Genomic DNA, 14,084 nt, shown 5'->3' with positions numbered 1-14,084 from the left:
TAAACCATTTTGGGAGGTCCAATTCCTATAGATTTTTTACTTTCTAAAGATGTAGATGGGATAACATTGATGGATACAATAGCTGAAGTGTGCTGTGACCTGAATAATTTCTGTGATACTGTAATACCCGTTGATTAACCCTTTACATTCTGTTACACCCCAATCAACCCATATCAGATTTAAAAATATTACATGTTTGTATTATAATTATTATTGTATTATTGTCAATGTTGTACTTGGTAAATTACATTTCTTGATAATCAGAGCAGTGATTTGGGGTTTGGTTGTGTAGGGGAATGTTTGAAAAATTATTTAAGCTGTTTTCAGGCATGGAAGGTTAATATGTTTTTCTCTCAAGTTTTATATTGTCGGATTGGACACACAAATCGCTTGAATGTGGTTTCAGACCTGCACTGCGCACTGTAATAGTACTGGTAGAGGGGGTAGATACCTTGTTTGATAAATACACAAATAACAATGCAAACTTACAGGTTGTGTACCCGAATCTTCCCCTGCTTCAAACGGTCCAAACAAACTAGGAATAGCATCGTCCTTCAGTTTCAAATGCTGTGCATATCCGGCTTCAAACTGGGCAATGTTTTTGGAAGCTTTCGTCTGTGAAATGCCGTGCACACAGTAACGTTCTTCGAACCTCTGAAGGAACAGTGTTAAACAGAAATTTCAACCACTGACTTCGTCGTGGTTCTTCCGTCGGTAGGACAAACAGCTCAGATTTCTCCTCACATTTCAGGAAACAGGTCCTTGGCATTGGCATGACTGGATCGATTGTGAACTGAACCAGAGCTTCCAACAGTAAATGTCAAATGGACAGTGACGTATCTCCAACGAGGCGTTTTGGGGAGGCGTCTGTGTTAGAGTTTTACTCGCTACAGGGTGTACTTTGAGGGTTTTAACTCTGCACACCGTTTACATGCATAAAAACCTTCATAACACAAGGGGACGGGTAATAACCGGAAAAGCATGACACCTCTCCTTTAACTAACTACTACCGGAAGTAAACAAAGATGTGCAACGGGAAGGTGTTCCCACAGGAAACAAAACTTAAAATATTAAATGAAACAATCTCATCTCTTAAAATTCACAACTTATTATGAATGAAACATTCACAAACTTATAATTATGTATTCACATGTTTAACTCTGTTACATATGCACGCAACGAACAGAAGAGCGTAGGGCAGAATTAGGAGGGAATTCCGTCTCGTAGCGTTTGTGCACTGTTTTGAAATGCCTCTCTAAATTACCCTTCTTCGATAAAGCCACACTCGCATTGCAGATGAGACAGATGGACTTTGAATTGGAATAAACAAAAAAATAATCATCCTCCCACTCGGAGTGAAAATTATATATTTTGGGCTTTTTTGCTTCTGCCATAATTGCGGTCTTGTGTGTGTGCGGACTGTGACTCCTGTTGCCACGGACAACGTCAGCGAACTAGTGCCCACTGCCCACCAGCCATGCCCCGACACATGGGGTCACGCCATCACAAAGCTTTGATGCGTTCAAGTGCATTATTCTGGCACAGGAAGATTATGTTATAGGACATTAACGATAAAACTGAATGTTGTTGTTCTATTTTTAGACACATCTCGCGATCGACTGGTTGGGCATCCCTGCCTTAGACTCTTTTTTGCTGTCTCAGCCATCTGACGCTCTATTTGATACCATTTTCATATTTCTGGAGTAATTATACAGTTTTTGATTAGAAGGGGTTGGACCCCCTTTTTGCCTTCAGAACTGCCTTAATTCTTTGTGGCATAGACTCAACAAGATGCTGGAAACACTCCTCAGAGATTTTGGCAGGTCTGTCGGCTGATTCCAATCTCTCTTTCCACCACATCCCAAAGGGGCTCTATAGGATTTAGATCAGGTGACTGTGGCCATTGGAGAACAGTGAACTCATTGCCATGTTCAAGAAACCAGTTGGAGATTATTAGAGCTTTGTGACATGGGGCGTTATCCTGCTGGAAGTAGCATCAGAAGATGGGTACACTGTGGTCATAAAGGGATGGACATGGTCAGAAACAACACTCAGGTAGGCTGTGGCGTTTAGACGATGATCAATTGGTAGTAAGCGACCCAAAGTATGCCAAGAAAATATCCCCCCCACCGTTACACCACCACCACCAGCCTGAACCGTTGATACAAGGCAGGATGGATCCATGCACTCATGTTGTCTTCTGACCCTACCGCCTGAATGTCGCAGCAGAAATGGTCTTCTGCATACCTTTGTTGTAAGAAGTGGTTATTTGAGTTACTGTTGCCTTTCTATCATCTGACATTTTTCAGAAAAAAAGTCAGAATTTGAGAAAATTTGTCAGAATTTTAAATTTTAGGAAAAAGTCAAAATGTTGAGGTTATCTGACAAATTCAGCATTTTAGAAAAAGTCAGGATTTGGACAAAGAAGTTATGAGATTTTTGAAAAAAAACTTTTATGTTTTTTGGAAAAAGTCAGGATGCTGAGAAACAAAGTCAGAATGTTCAGATTTTCTCCAGCATTTTAGAAAATGATGGACACTGGGGACAGAAGGTGAGGGGGTAACAGCTACCAGGAAGAGAGTGGAGCCTGATGGGGACACTGGGGACAGAAGGTGAGGGGGTAAGAGCTACCAGGAAGAGAGTGGAGCCTGATGGGGACACTGGGGACAGAAGGTGAGGGGGGTAACAGCTACCAGAAGAGAGTGGAGCCTGATGGGGACACTGGGGACAGAAGGTGAGGGGGTAAGAGCTACCAGGAAGAGAGTGGAGCCTGATGGGGACACTGGGGACAGGAGGTGAGGGGGTAAGAGCTACCAGGAAGAGAGTGGAGCCTGATGGGGACACTGGGGACAGAAGGTGAGGGAGTAAGAGCTACCAGGAAGAGAGTGGAGCCTGATGGGGACACTGGGGACAGGAGGTGAGGGGGTAAGAGCTACCAGGAAGAGAGTGGAGCCTGATGGGGACACTGGGGACAGAAGGTGAGGGGGTAACAGCTACCAGGAAGAGAATGGAGCCTGATGGGGACACTGGGGACAGAAGGTGAGGGGGTAACAGCTACCAGGAAGAGAGTGGAGCCTGATGGGGACACTGGGGACAGAAGGTGAGGGGGTAACAGCTACCAGGAAGAGAGTGGAGCCTGATGGGGACACTGGGGACAGAAGGTGAGGGGGTAACAGCTACCAGGAAGGCCATTCTTAAGTATTTAAATGAAACAGGATTGATTGGAAGAATTTAAAACAACGTAAATACAGTGGTATAATTCCACAAGTGGTGATAGGATGATATGGTGATACACACTCTTGTACAGTAGGTGGCGGTATGCACCTTAAAGTTGTTTGCAATCCGCCAATAAATCGAGAGAAGAAGTGATGGTCCTGCTGTTCTAACTGGGAACCAGATCGCGTCTCGTAGGTTCTCTCTCTACATCCATGGTTCTCTCTCTACATCCATGGTTCTCTCTCGGTGTTCCTGAGACAGTGTGTGTGAGCAGCTGATCCATCGTCTGTGTGTCTGGATGAACCTCTGACTTTGTGCTCTTTCTTCTGAAGCCTTTAGCTCGGACTCTAGAAGCTAGCTTAGCATGATAGCTTAGCATGCTAGCTGGTAACACGCTAGCAACACAGAGTGTGTTTAACAGGAAGTGGTGATTTAGTAAACATGAGTGTTGTGCTGCTCTCGTTGGTGAAGCAGCGACTCACTGCGGCTGCTGAAGACATCTTTGTTCTGTTTGAAAGAACGATAGCAGAGTACGAGGAGGAACTGTCTCGTTCAAAACAGGAGAACGAGAGACACCGGAAACTACTGGACGCTGTTTTACAGCCTCAGCTTCAGATCCACAGAGCAGGTCTGTTCCCTCTTTCTAACTCTTTAGACCTTGTATTAACTCGTTAGACTCTTAATTGCTCGTCTGACGCTCTATTTGACACCATTTTCATATTTCTGGAGTAATTATACCGTTTTTTGATGAACATAAATATTGTTTTTCTGGCATCACTTTAACATTTTATGGGGAAAATCTGCATTTTGGTATCAGGACGTTGAGAGTAAGAGGGTGCAGCGCCCCTGTTACTCAGTTTAGAGAAAACCCTGTGTGATGGAAACTTCTGAAGCCATTGGAAACAGGACTCAGAGAGACACGGGGAGAGCTGGAGCTTTGATGGCAAACACTGACTGTTTATTTGGAGCTTCGGCCGGAGAATTCACAAGACGTGTCACGAGCCATGAGTTGACACAACGGATTCCTAACCAATTCTGAGGATCTCTACCCAGACCCATGTATTTAGCTGATTCTGAGAGAATAATCAACATTGTGCATAACAAGATAAAACCATAACACCTCTATCAGCTGACGCCAACAGGCAGGAACAGGGAGACAACACACTGAGAGCACAGCAGCCAAGCTACAGGTGCCTGTGCTCAGTGAGGTCAGTACAAACTGATACACTGGCTCACAGTTATGGGCCTAGGAACATATTTTCCCAACAGTTCCTCCCTTTTTATCAATTTTGATAAACAAAACCTACCCCAATAATACATTTGTTCAAATCACTAATAAATGAGATTCTTCGGAAAGGGCGTTGGCATTTTGCTAATTTAGCAGACAAACATATTAATAAAACTTTTCAGATTGAAACAGTCAATCACAATCCTAAAAAGTATCTTCCATCAGTGTTATGGAGCATCTTTAAACTTTAATTCATACATTTGTAAATGCTACAACTGATCTGTACGGAGCCCCTACGGACACGGAAAAAAAAGTCGGGATAACGGGTTAGTTTCTCGTGCGCACGAAAAAATGGGTACTAGTCGAGGGCCGGACTGGTTCAATGTTTATTGCAAAACTTATTGAAATGAACTTATTACACATATTAAACCTGGAACTAACAAAGCTTAAATGATTGCCTATAAAAACAACATGAAACATTAAATAATCAGTTGCATTCATTTCTTATGGCTCTATCTGCAGCTCTGTGATGCTAGCTCAAGCCAGATACTTGACATCTCATCTTGGGTGCAAGGTCATCAATGTTTGGGGTCAGGCTCTGAGCTGAGGAGACCCTCCGGATTGAGTGAAGGTGTGCGTGCAATATACCGGCGGGCCAGATCTAATAGTAATTAAAAATTATCCTGCGGGCCGAAATAAAATCCACCAAGGGCCTGATTTGGCCCCCGGGCCTTGAGTTTGACACACGTGCTTTAGGGGCTCCGTAGATCTGTACCAAATTAACTCAAATAATTATTCCTATTAGCCATACTTGCCTGAAAATGTGTGTGTGTGTGTGTTTTGAGAAACAATTGGTTGCTTTGGAAGGAAGCCCGACTGGAGAATTTAAAATAAATCAAAACCACTGTAAGCGTGCTCCAAAGGGGGCAGCCCTCCTCTAACAGACCTGAAACAGAGGGATATGAGGGATGTCTAAATTGCATGATATGTTGGTATTTTGAGCAAAACACATCATAGACATGTTTTTAATATATTTGTATGGTAACACTTTATATCCTCCAACCTTTTTTAGGATGAGAGCTACTTTTACTTACTTTTACATTATTATATGCTGACCTTTAACCTTTGTGTGCTGTTTGGGTCTGTGGGACCCGTTTTCAGTGTTTACTAAAAGAAAATGTATGCAATTTAATTATTTGAACCTGATTTATTTCGGCGGGACCTCACCTCCTCTTGGGGGGTCTGGGGGCATGCACTATCGGGAAGTTAAATTAAGTTAAATGCATCAATCTGGTGCACTTTGAGCACAAAATGAATTTATGGATACAGCTCTCAACATTTTTACTGTCCTATAGTACACATTGGAATGATTTCTTACTTTATTTTGTACAACTATATTAAATAGATAAAGGTGTGCTCTCTCTCTCTCTCTGTCTCGCTCGCTCACAGAGGCTGTGTGCTCCTCCGTGGCGATGACGGCTTGCGTTAAAAAATAATAATAAACATATTTCTAAAGTGGGGGGACACAAACGGGATTTCGAAAAGTGGGGGGGACATGTCAATCACGGTCAAACTCCTTATGAAGCGGTGAGGTGCTGCTCCACATTGCTTTTCTACCCGACTGCAACGCTGGTCCCGGCAGTGGCTCAGTCAGTAGGGGCTTGGACTGTGAGCCGTAGGGTCGCCGGTTCAAGTCCCCGACCAGACCTAAATATGGAGTGTGGACTGCTACCAGTTCACCTCCTGCCCTGCCGTGGTGCCCTTGAGCAAGGCACCGGACAACCCACTTCCCTCCTCACTTCCCCAATGCTCCTAGTACTAGACTCCTGGTACTAGGATTGGTTAAAAGCAGAGATCACATTTCACTGTGTGCTGTGTGCTCTGCATGTGTGACCATTAAAGAGGGGTTCATCCCTCCCAATTCTAATTCTAATTCGAAATCAAGCAAGAACGTGATTGGTCGATATTCATTGTGGGGGAGGAGGGGTGTTAGATAGATATAGAGTTGTAGTAAGTAGATAGAGTTCACTATGATTGAGGTTTCGTTTATGCATAGGGTAGATAATTTTAATTACATTTCCTTTTTATTTATTTATTTTATTTATTTTATTTATTTTATTTATTTTATTTATTTTATTTATTTTATTTATTTTATTTATTTTATTTATTTTATTTATTTTTATTTATTTTATTTTATTTATTTATTTATTATTTTTTAAATTATTTTTATTATTTATTCTTATTTGCTTGGCGAGCTACCGGTGTTCGACGTGTTGGAGACCCCTGCTTTATATTAAGGTACACAAATTCACCATCAACTAGTTGTTAATTAACATGCATATTAGCAGTATATTGGCTCTTTATTAGTCATTATAAAACACTTATTAGTGTCTTATTCTACATGACCATATTCTACAAGTAATAAGCCATTAGTTGAGAGTTTTTCCTCAATAACCCTCTAATTAGTGCTGATTTATTGCAAGTAAGGAAGTTTTGGTCTTAATATGCTCTGCTCAATATGGACCTAATAAGGCAGTAGGACCACAAGAATAGTTATTCTTCCATAATAACACTTAACAAATATGATCTATTCTTATGTAACAAGACAGTGTTAATTGTGTCTGAATAACTCAAAATGAGGTATTTCTATCTATCAATCAATCAATCAATCAATCAATGTTTATTTATATAGCCCAATATCACAAATGTTACATTTGTCTCAGTGGACTTCACAGTTTGTACAGAATATCAGTATGACAATACAACACCCTCTGTCCTTAGACCCTCACATCGTACAAGGAAACACTTAAAAAAAAAAGGAGAAACCCCACAGTTTAAAGGGGAACATGGGAGAAACCTCAGGGAGAGCAACAGAGGAGGGATCCCTCTCCCAGGACGGACAGACGTGCAATAGATGCCGTTTTTTCAGACGCCTACCCATGTGGGTCCGTGATCGGCACGGGGTGGGCCCCTGCTGAAAAGGAAAACCCCCCCGCATGACTTGATACGCCCCCTTGATAAATACATTTAATTATAATGAAACCAGCTGCAATGGATCATGGATCCACCAGGGGGAGCAGTGACTAAAAAGCTGCCACACTGGAACTACAAAACAGCTGATCGATCTACAGGTATCTGATATAGCAGATATTTGTTAAGATCCATATGTTACGGATAGGATCATATTCTGTGCTAAATAAGAGACATGTAATCATTTACAAAACATCACCATGTTTTTATTTCACAAAATAATGTTGTTTAATCCACGTTGGCGTAAGTACAAAACCATCGCTATGTTTTTTCATCAGGAAATGCAGACCGGCTCAAACAAACTATTTGTAATCATCATCCTCACAATCATTTAATGTATCATATGTTCGCCAAATTGACATGAAAGCACTAATAAATGTGGTTTAATCCACGTGAGTTTACAACTACAAAAATAATCGATTTGTTTTTATATCACTTCCGATGGGAGGAAATGCAGCACGGCTCTCACTACCGATTTGTAATCCTAATTTAATCATCATCTTCACCACGATCATTTATGTTTATGTTCGCCGAATTGACATGAAAGCACTGACAAATATGAATATTCTGTATTCAACTTCATTAAAACGTTATTAACGTGCCTAAACTCAGTAATTAATTTTACTTTAAAATGTTCAAAAAAATCTTCCCGAGGGGCAGACCCCCGGACCCCCCTAGAGGATGTGACGTCCACCCTCCAATTCAAACATGTTCATACAATACTGAATACATCTTTTGTAGAGATTTTTCATTTATTCTTTATAAAATCTCGCCTAGGGCAGCAAATTGTCTAGAACCGGCCCTGGTACTAGGCCTCAAGAGCCTTTCTTATGCTGGCAGACACATAGAAACAAATTGGCGGGGCGCACTTCGCACGCGCACACACTAAAAAATTCCACGCGCTCCGCACTCACATTATGCCTTAGCACCGCTGCTATGACTCCATCCTAGGGGAAACACTGATAATGTGAACAAAATAGGTCCAAGCACTGAGCCCTGTGGCACTCCATGGCTCACTTTGGTTTGCATGGAAGATTCATCGTTGACACGTACAAACTGAGAGCGTTCAGGTAGATAGGACCTAAACCAGCCTAAAGCAGTATGCCAACTAAGTGCTCTAGTCTTTGCAATAAGATGTCATGGTCGATAGTATCAAATGCAGCACTGAGATCGAGCAAGACAAGAATAGAGACAAGTCCTTGAGGCTATTAGAAGGTCATTTGTGACTTTAACCAGAGCGGTTTCTGTGCTATGATGTGTTCTAAAGCCAGACTGAACATTTTCAAATAAATCATTGTTTTTTAAGTAATCACACAACTGTTTTGCGACTGCTTTCTCAAGAATGTTTGAGAGGAACGGAAGATTAGAAATAGGTCTATAATTGGCTAAAACCTCTGGATCTATCTAATAATATGTTCCCTATTTTAAAGTGAAGTCTTGTTCATTACCAATAAGCTAGTAGTTTGACTCTAATTGACCTGAACAGGTTCCCTATTCTAAAGTTGCCTCCTCTTCACACTTTGTAAATACATTATAGCACACACCTACTGAAATGAACCTCAACAGTACATGAACAAAGTAGGCACACGTTGAAATATCTGTTTTATTAATGAACCACTAAAGAGAGGTTCAGACACATACATACATGTCAAGTTTCTCCAAGGCTGAGAACACATATATATATATATATATATAGCCTGTACTTTTTAATACAAACAGATTTAACAGGCCATAATATAGACATTTCTGAAAAATACTTCAAAGTTTCAAAATTCTAAGTCAGCAATTTGGAGAAAAACGTGATTAATCTGAGTTTTCCAGAAAAAAGTCGTAATTCTGAAAAACAAAGTCAGAATGTTGAGATGTTCTTAAAAATTCAGCATTTTAGAAAAAGTTAAAATGTTGGGGAAAAGTCAGAATTTTGTGAATATTATTGTAGAGATTCTATTTATTGTCGAGAGGAAGATGAGGCACACGAGACCCAACGAGCTGAAGGCCGCTAGTGAAGCAACCTTTCTTTTTCACATTTCTTTCACATCCGGTGAAACTGGTGGCACGGCACTGCTGCGACCCGGGCTCCTGTCGTGTGCTGCAGTTTTTATGTTTTTATGTCTGGTTAAACATTTCGTCCTTAATTTAAACCACACGCTTTAATCAAGAGACTGTGTGTTGGAACAATGACGACCCTTGCAAAACTTTTACTGGCACTTTTTATCCTTGAACCTTTTCAACCATGCCAAACATTACGGGGAGAAAACAACTTGGCCCTGTCATACACCAGAGACGCAAGCTTCCCAACCCCCGACCTGCCGGAGGACATGCGATCTCAAATCACTGACTGTGTTCACCAGCAGCTACTACACACTCCTGACATGCCGGTTTTTATTTTAGGGGACTTTAATCATTGCAAACTTGAACTGTCACTACCCGGTTTTCAACAATACGTTACATGTGAGACCCGGGAGGATACAATTCTAGACAAATGTTACGGAAATCTGAACAACGCATATGTGAGTAAAGCCAAACCCCCGCTTTCCAACTTGGATCATAACACTGTTTATCTAATACCTACCTACAAAACGGTTCTCAAGCGTAGTAAACCACAGACCAAGACTGTAAAGGTTTGGACTAGTGACAGCATAGAGTCTCTTAAAGGATATTTTCTCTCTACTGAGTGGAGTATCTTTCATGAGATGGACGTGGATAATGCTACTGAGACGGTAACTGACTATAAAATTCTGAGTTGACAATGTGATACCTCAAAGAAATAACTGTGTACCCCAACAACAAACCATACATAACTAAAGAGGTTAAGGACTGCATCAATCGTAAAAATATAGCTTTTAAAAACCGGGATAAAACGCAACTGAAATGTGTGCAAAATGAGCTTAACCACATGCTCAGAGAAGCTAGAAGGAGACGTAAAGAAATGATTGAACAGAACTTTTCTCCGCCCTCTATGGTAGAGGCAGAGCTGGAATATGACGGGGGATCAACACCAATCTCCCGGGGGGAGGTCACTGATGTAGTCAAGCAACTCCACAGTCGCAAAGCCCCGGGGGTGGATGAGATGCTGAAGGCTCTGGGTGTTGAGGGACTGTCATGGTTGACACGTCTCATCAACATTGCGTGGAAGTCGGAAATAGTACCGAAGGAGTGGCAGACCGGGGTGGTGGTTCCCCTCAGAGGGTGTGTGCCAATTATAGACTACAAGTACTGTTTTTCTTTTTAGACGGACACAATAATTTAATTTTCTTTACTATGTTCAATCTGCATTTACTTTAAAATAAAAAACATCTATATTGATTCTGACTTTTCTACATCCAACTCACAGGTTTATCATTACTTTGAGAAAAAAGATTATTAATTTACCCCTTTTAGAAGGGAAGATACGATCATTTGTTCTGGGAATGTCATTTTCGAGCCTGAGACCTGAAAAACAGGCTCAGGGCTAAACAGGTTAATGCACAAAGGCAGCAGTTCATCGGCTTACACTCTGAAATAGAGAGATTTGTGCCGCATTGATGCAGTTATTCATGCTAAAGGAGGTCCAACCAAGTACTGAATGCAGACACATTAACATGCTTTTCAGAAGGACAGCATTTCTATATTAAAAAATCTCTTTTGTATTGGTCTTATGTATTATTAAAATGTTCTGGGATGCTGAATTTTGGCTTTCATTTAATCATCAAGATTAAAACAAATAAACGCTGGAAATAATCCCTTTGTATCTGATGAATCTATGTGATGTATGAGTTTAAACTTTATAAATTGAATTACTGATATTAACTCACTTTTCCATGATATCCAATTTATTGAGATGCACCTGTATGAGTCCAAGTACAGGTTTAGCAAGGCGGTGAGAGATGCTAAACGACTACTCTGAGAAACTCCAACACCAGTTCTCAGCTAACGACTCTGCAGACAGGTCACAAACTGTAAGGCTAAGGCCTCACACTCCGTGAACGGCCGACGCCTTGCTAAGCGGCAGTGCAACTACGTTTTAGATCAGCTACCGTACTAACTCACCTGTTGTCCTGAAACTCTCCAGGGCATCTGGAAAAGCATTTAAAATATGGATTGGATAAGGGCTGCAAAGTTAATGAAGTGTTACTCGTGGTAAGATTTTAAATTCTAGTACTCTACAGTTTCTCTGAATATGTGTTTCCTGTTTCCTGCAGACGTCCAGCAGCTGGTGGTGGTTAAAGAAGAGGTTCCCCCTGAGCAGCAGGAGTGGAGCTCCAGTCTGGACCAGGAGGACCCAGAGCCCCCCCCACACATTAAAGAGGAACAGGAGGAACTCTGGAGCAGTCAGGAGGGAGAGCAGCTTCAAGGGCTGGAGGAGGCTGATATCACCAAGTCCACATTCACTCCTGTCCCTGTGAAGAGTGAAGATGATGAAGAGAAACCTCAGTCCTCTCAGCTTCATCAAAGACAAACTGAACACCTGGAAACAGAAGCTGATGGAGAGGACTGTGGAGGACCAGAACCAGCCAGGAACTCAGATCCAGAGAGACATTTACAACCTGAGACTGAGGACAACCCTGGAGACTCTTCTGAACCTGACACTGAAAACAGTGGAGATTGGAAGGAGACCAGAGAACCAGGTTCAAACTCTCAGAGAAATAAACAAGACCCTGTCAGTGATTCAACATGTAGTGCAGGAGAGAAAACATTTGGCTGCTCTTTTTGTGAGAAAACATTTACACAGAGAGGAAATTTAAATCGGCACATGAGAATCCACACAGGAGAGAAACCATTTAGCTGCTCAGTCTGTGAGAAATCCTTTCTTAATAGAGGACATTTAAATCGGCACATGAGAATCCACACAGGAGTGAAACCATTTAGCTGCTCAGTCTGTGAGAAATCCTTTCTTGATAAAGGACATTTAAATCGGCACATGAGAATCCACACAAGAAAAAAAACATTCAGCTGCTCAGTCTGTGAGAAATCCTTTCTTGATAAAGGACATTTAAATCGGCACATGAGAATCCACACAGGAGAGAAACCATTCAGCTGCAGTGTTTGTGACAAAAGATTCACCTGGAGTCATCATATCAAATTCCATAAGTGTGTTGGTCGTCAGTCCTCACAGCTTCATCAAACTCAAACTGAGGAGAACAGAGAGGCAGAGCCTCCAGCCAGCAGCTCAGCTGAACACCTGGAAACAGAAGCTGATGGAGAGGACTGTGGAGGATCAGAACCAGCCAGGAACTCAGATCTAGAGAGACATTTACAACCAGAGACTGAGGACAACCCTGGAGACTCTTCTGAACCTGACACTGGAGACAGTGATTATTGTTAGGTTTAAACTCTTTGAGTTAGTCCCAGTAAGTGTGTATAACGTGATACCTGCTCTGAGTGTGATAAAACATCATTGCTCTAAGTCAAGTCTGAATGTGCATTAAAACAAATATTAAGCACAGAAACAAGTCCATTGTGCTCTAATGACACAAAAGTAACCATCACTGACAGAGAACCAGAGCCAGCCAAGAACATGACTTTAGCTTCTCCTTACCCTGAAATCAGTGGTGATTGGAAAGATCTGTTAGTCCGGTTAAACACTCTAAAGAATCACAAAGTTCGTATAAGAGAAAGAAGATGCTATATAATACTAGCAAGCTACCAGTTCAGTGATCTGAGTGTGGGAAAATATTACGCCTGAAAGACATTCTGAAGAGACGTGAGAATTCACATGGGAGAAGCCATTTGGTTGCTCAGTTTGTGACCAAAAACATAGACATAAAAACCAAAGTGAATCTCCCTTTGAACAAGAAAAAGCAACGGCTGATTTCTTATCGTTTAGTTGATATCACGAGCTAATGTGAGTTCACATTTCATCCTGATGCTTTTGAAGAATCTTTGTTAATAAAGTGAACTCTTTTTGAAAAGGAAGGACTCGCTGTGTTGAAACTTCTTCCTGCTGTGTCCCACAATCTGTTCAGCTGGGATCCGGGTCAGACCCGAAACACCAACACTATCTTACATTGCTGTTGGCGGCCCGCACTGTAGCTCCTGGTGCACCACCACTTATTGCTATTTAGCTAATAAACCGTAGCTATTATTTAACCCCCTGTGGTCAGACAGTGCGGACCTGTGTCTACGTTCAGGCAGTGAGGGGAATTATAAAAAGATTGTTGTCGTGTTTATTTAAGCAGACCCGGCAGCAGCTCCAAACAACTGTGACAACTTAACAGTTCAGTTAAAAGGTTAAAAACTGTTTATTTTGTCAGTAAAGTTTGATAGAGCTGGCGAGGCTATGCAAAGTAATAGCAATTACATTTAAACAGGAAGTACCAAGACATGTGGAAATCTGCTTGAAATTATTTATTTATTAATTACCTATTTTTGCCGTTGATTTCCATCCAGTGCTTATGTATAATTATCAATGTATTTAATATCAGTTATTATAGTATCATATGCCAAATAAACACATTTTATAATAACATAAAGGGTCACCCTTACCTTATTTATTTATTTAACAATCTTTGCTCTTTGTTCTTATGAATAATGATGAGTTACATTTTCAAAATATGCCAAAATAAAGGTAGTACTAACCCATTTCACACATCTATATTCTGTGTTATGATGTTATGTTAATCTGGCAGTG

At 41.2% G+C, this 14,084-nt stretch overlaps 1 protein-coding gene across 1 annotated transcript; it reads left to right on the top strand.

The window, feature by feature from the left end:
* Nucleotides 1-3,403: 3,403 nt before the first annotated feature.
* Nucleotides 3,404-12,689, top strand: LOC117485369 (zinc finger protein 454-like; the record flags this gene model as incomplete). The annotated part of the gene is made up of 2 exons (XM_034133880.1): nucleotides 3,404-3,844; nucleotides 11,656-12,689. Coding segments are annotated over exons 1-2 (1,221 nt in total), but the record flags the coding sequence as incomplete, so codon positions are not given.
* Nucleotides 12,690-14,084: the final 1,395 nt, after the last annotated feature.

Source organism: Trematomus bernacchii, unplaced genomic scaffold, assembly GCF_902827165.1.
Source record: "Trematomus bernacchii unplaced genomic scaffold, fTreBer1.1, whole genome shotgun sequence".
In the NCBI taxonomy this organism is placed as follows: domain Eukaryota; kingdom Metazoa; phylum Chordata; class Actinopteri; order Perciformes; family Nototheniidae; genus Trematomus; species Trematomus bernacchii.
This window is presented reverse-complemented; position numbering and strand designations above follow the sequence as displayed.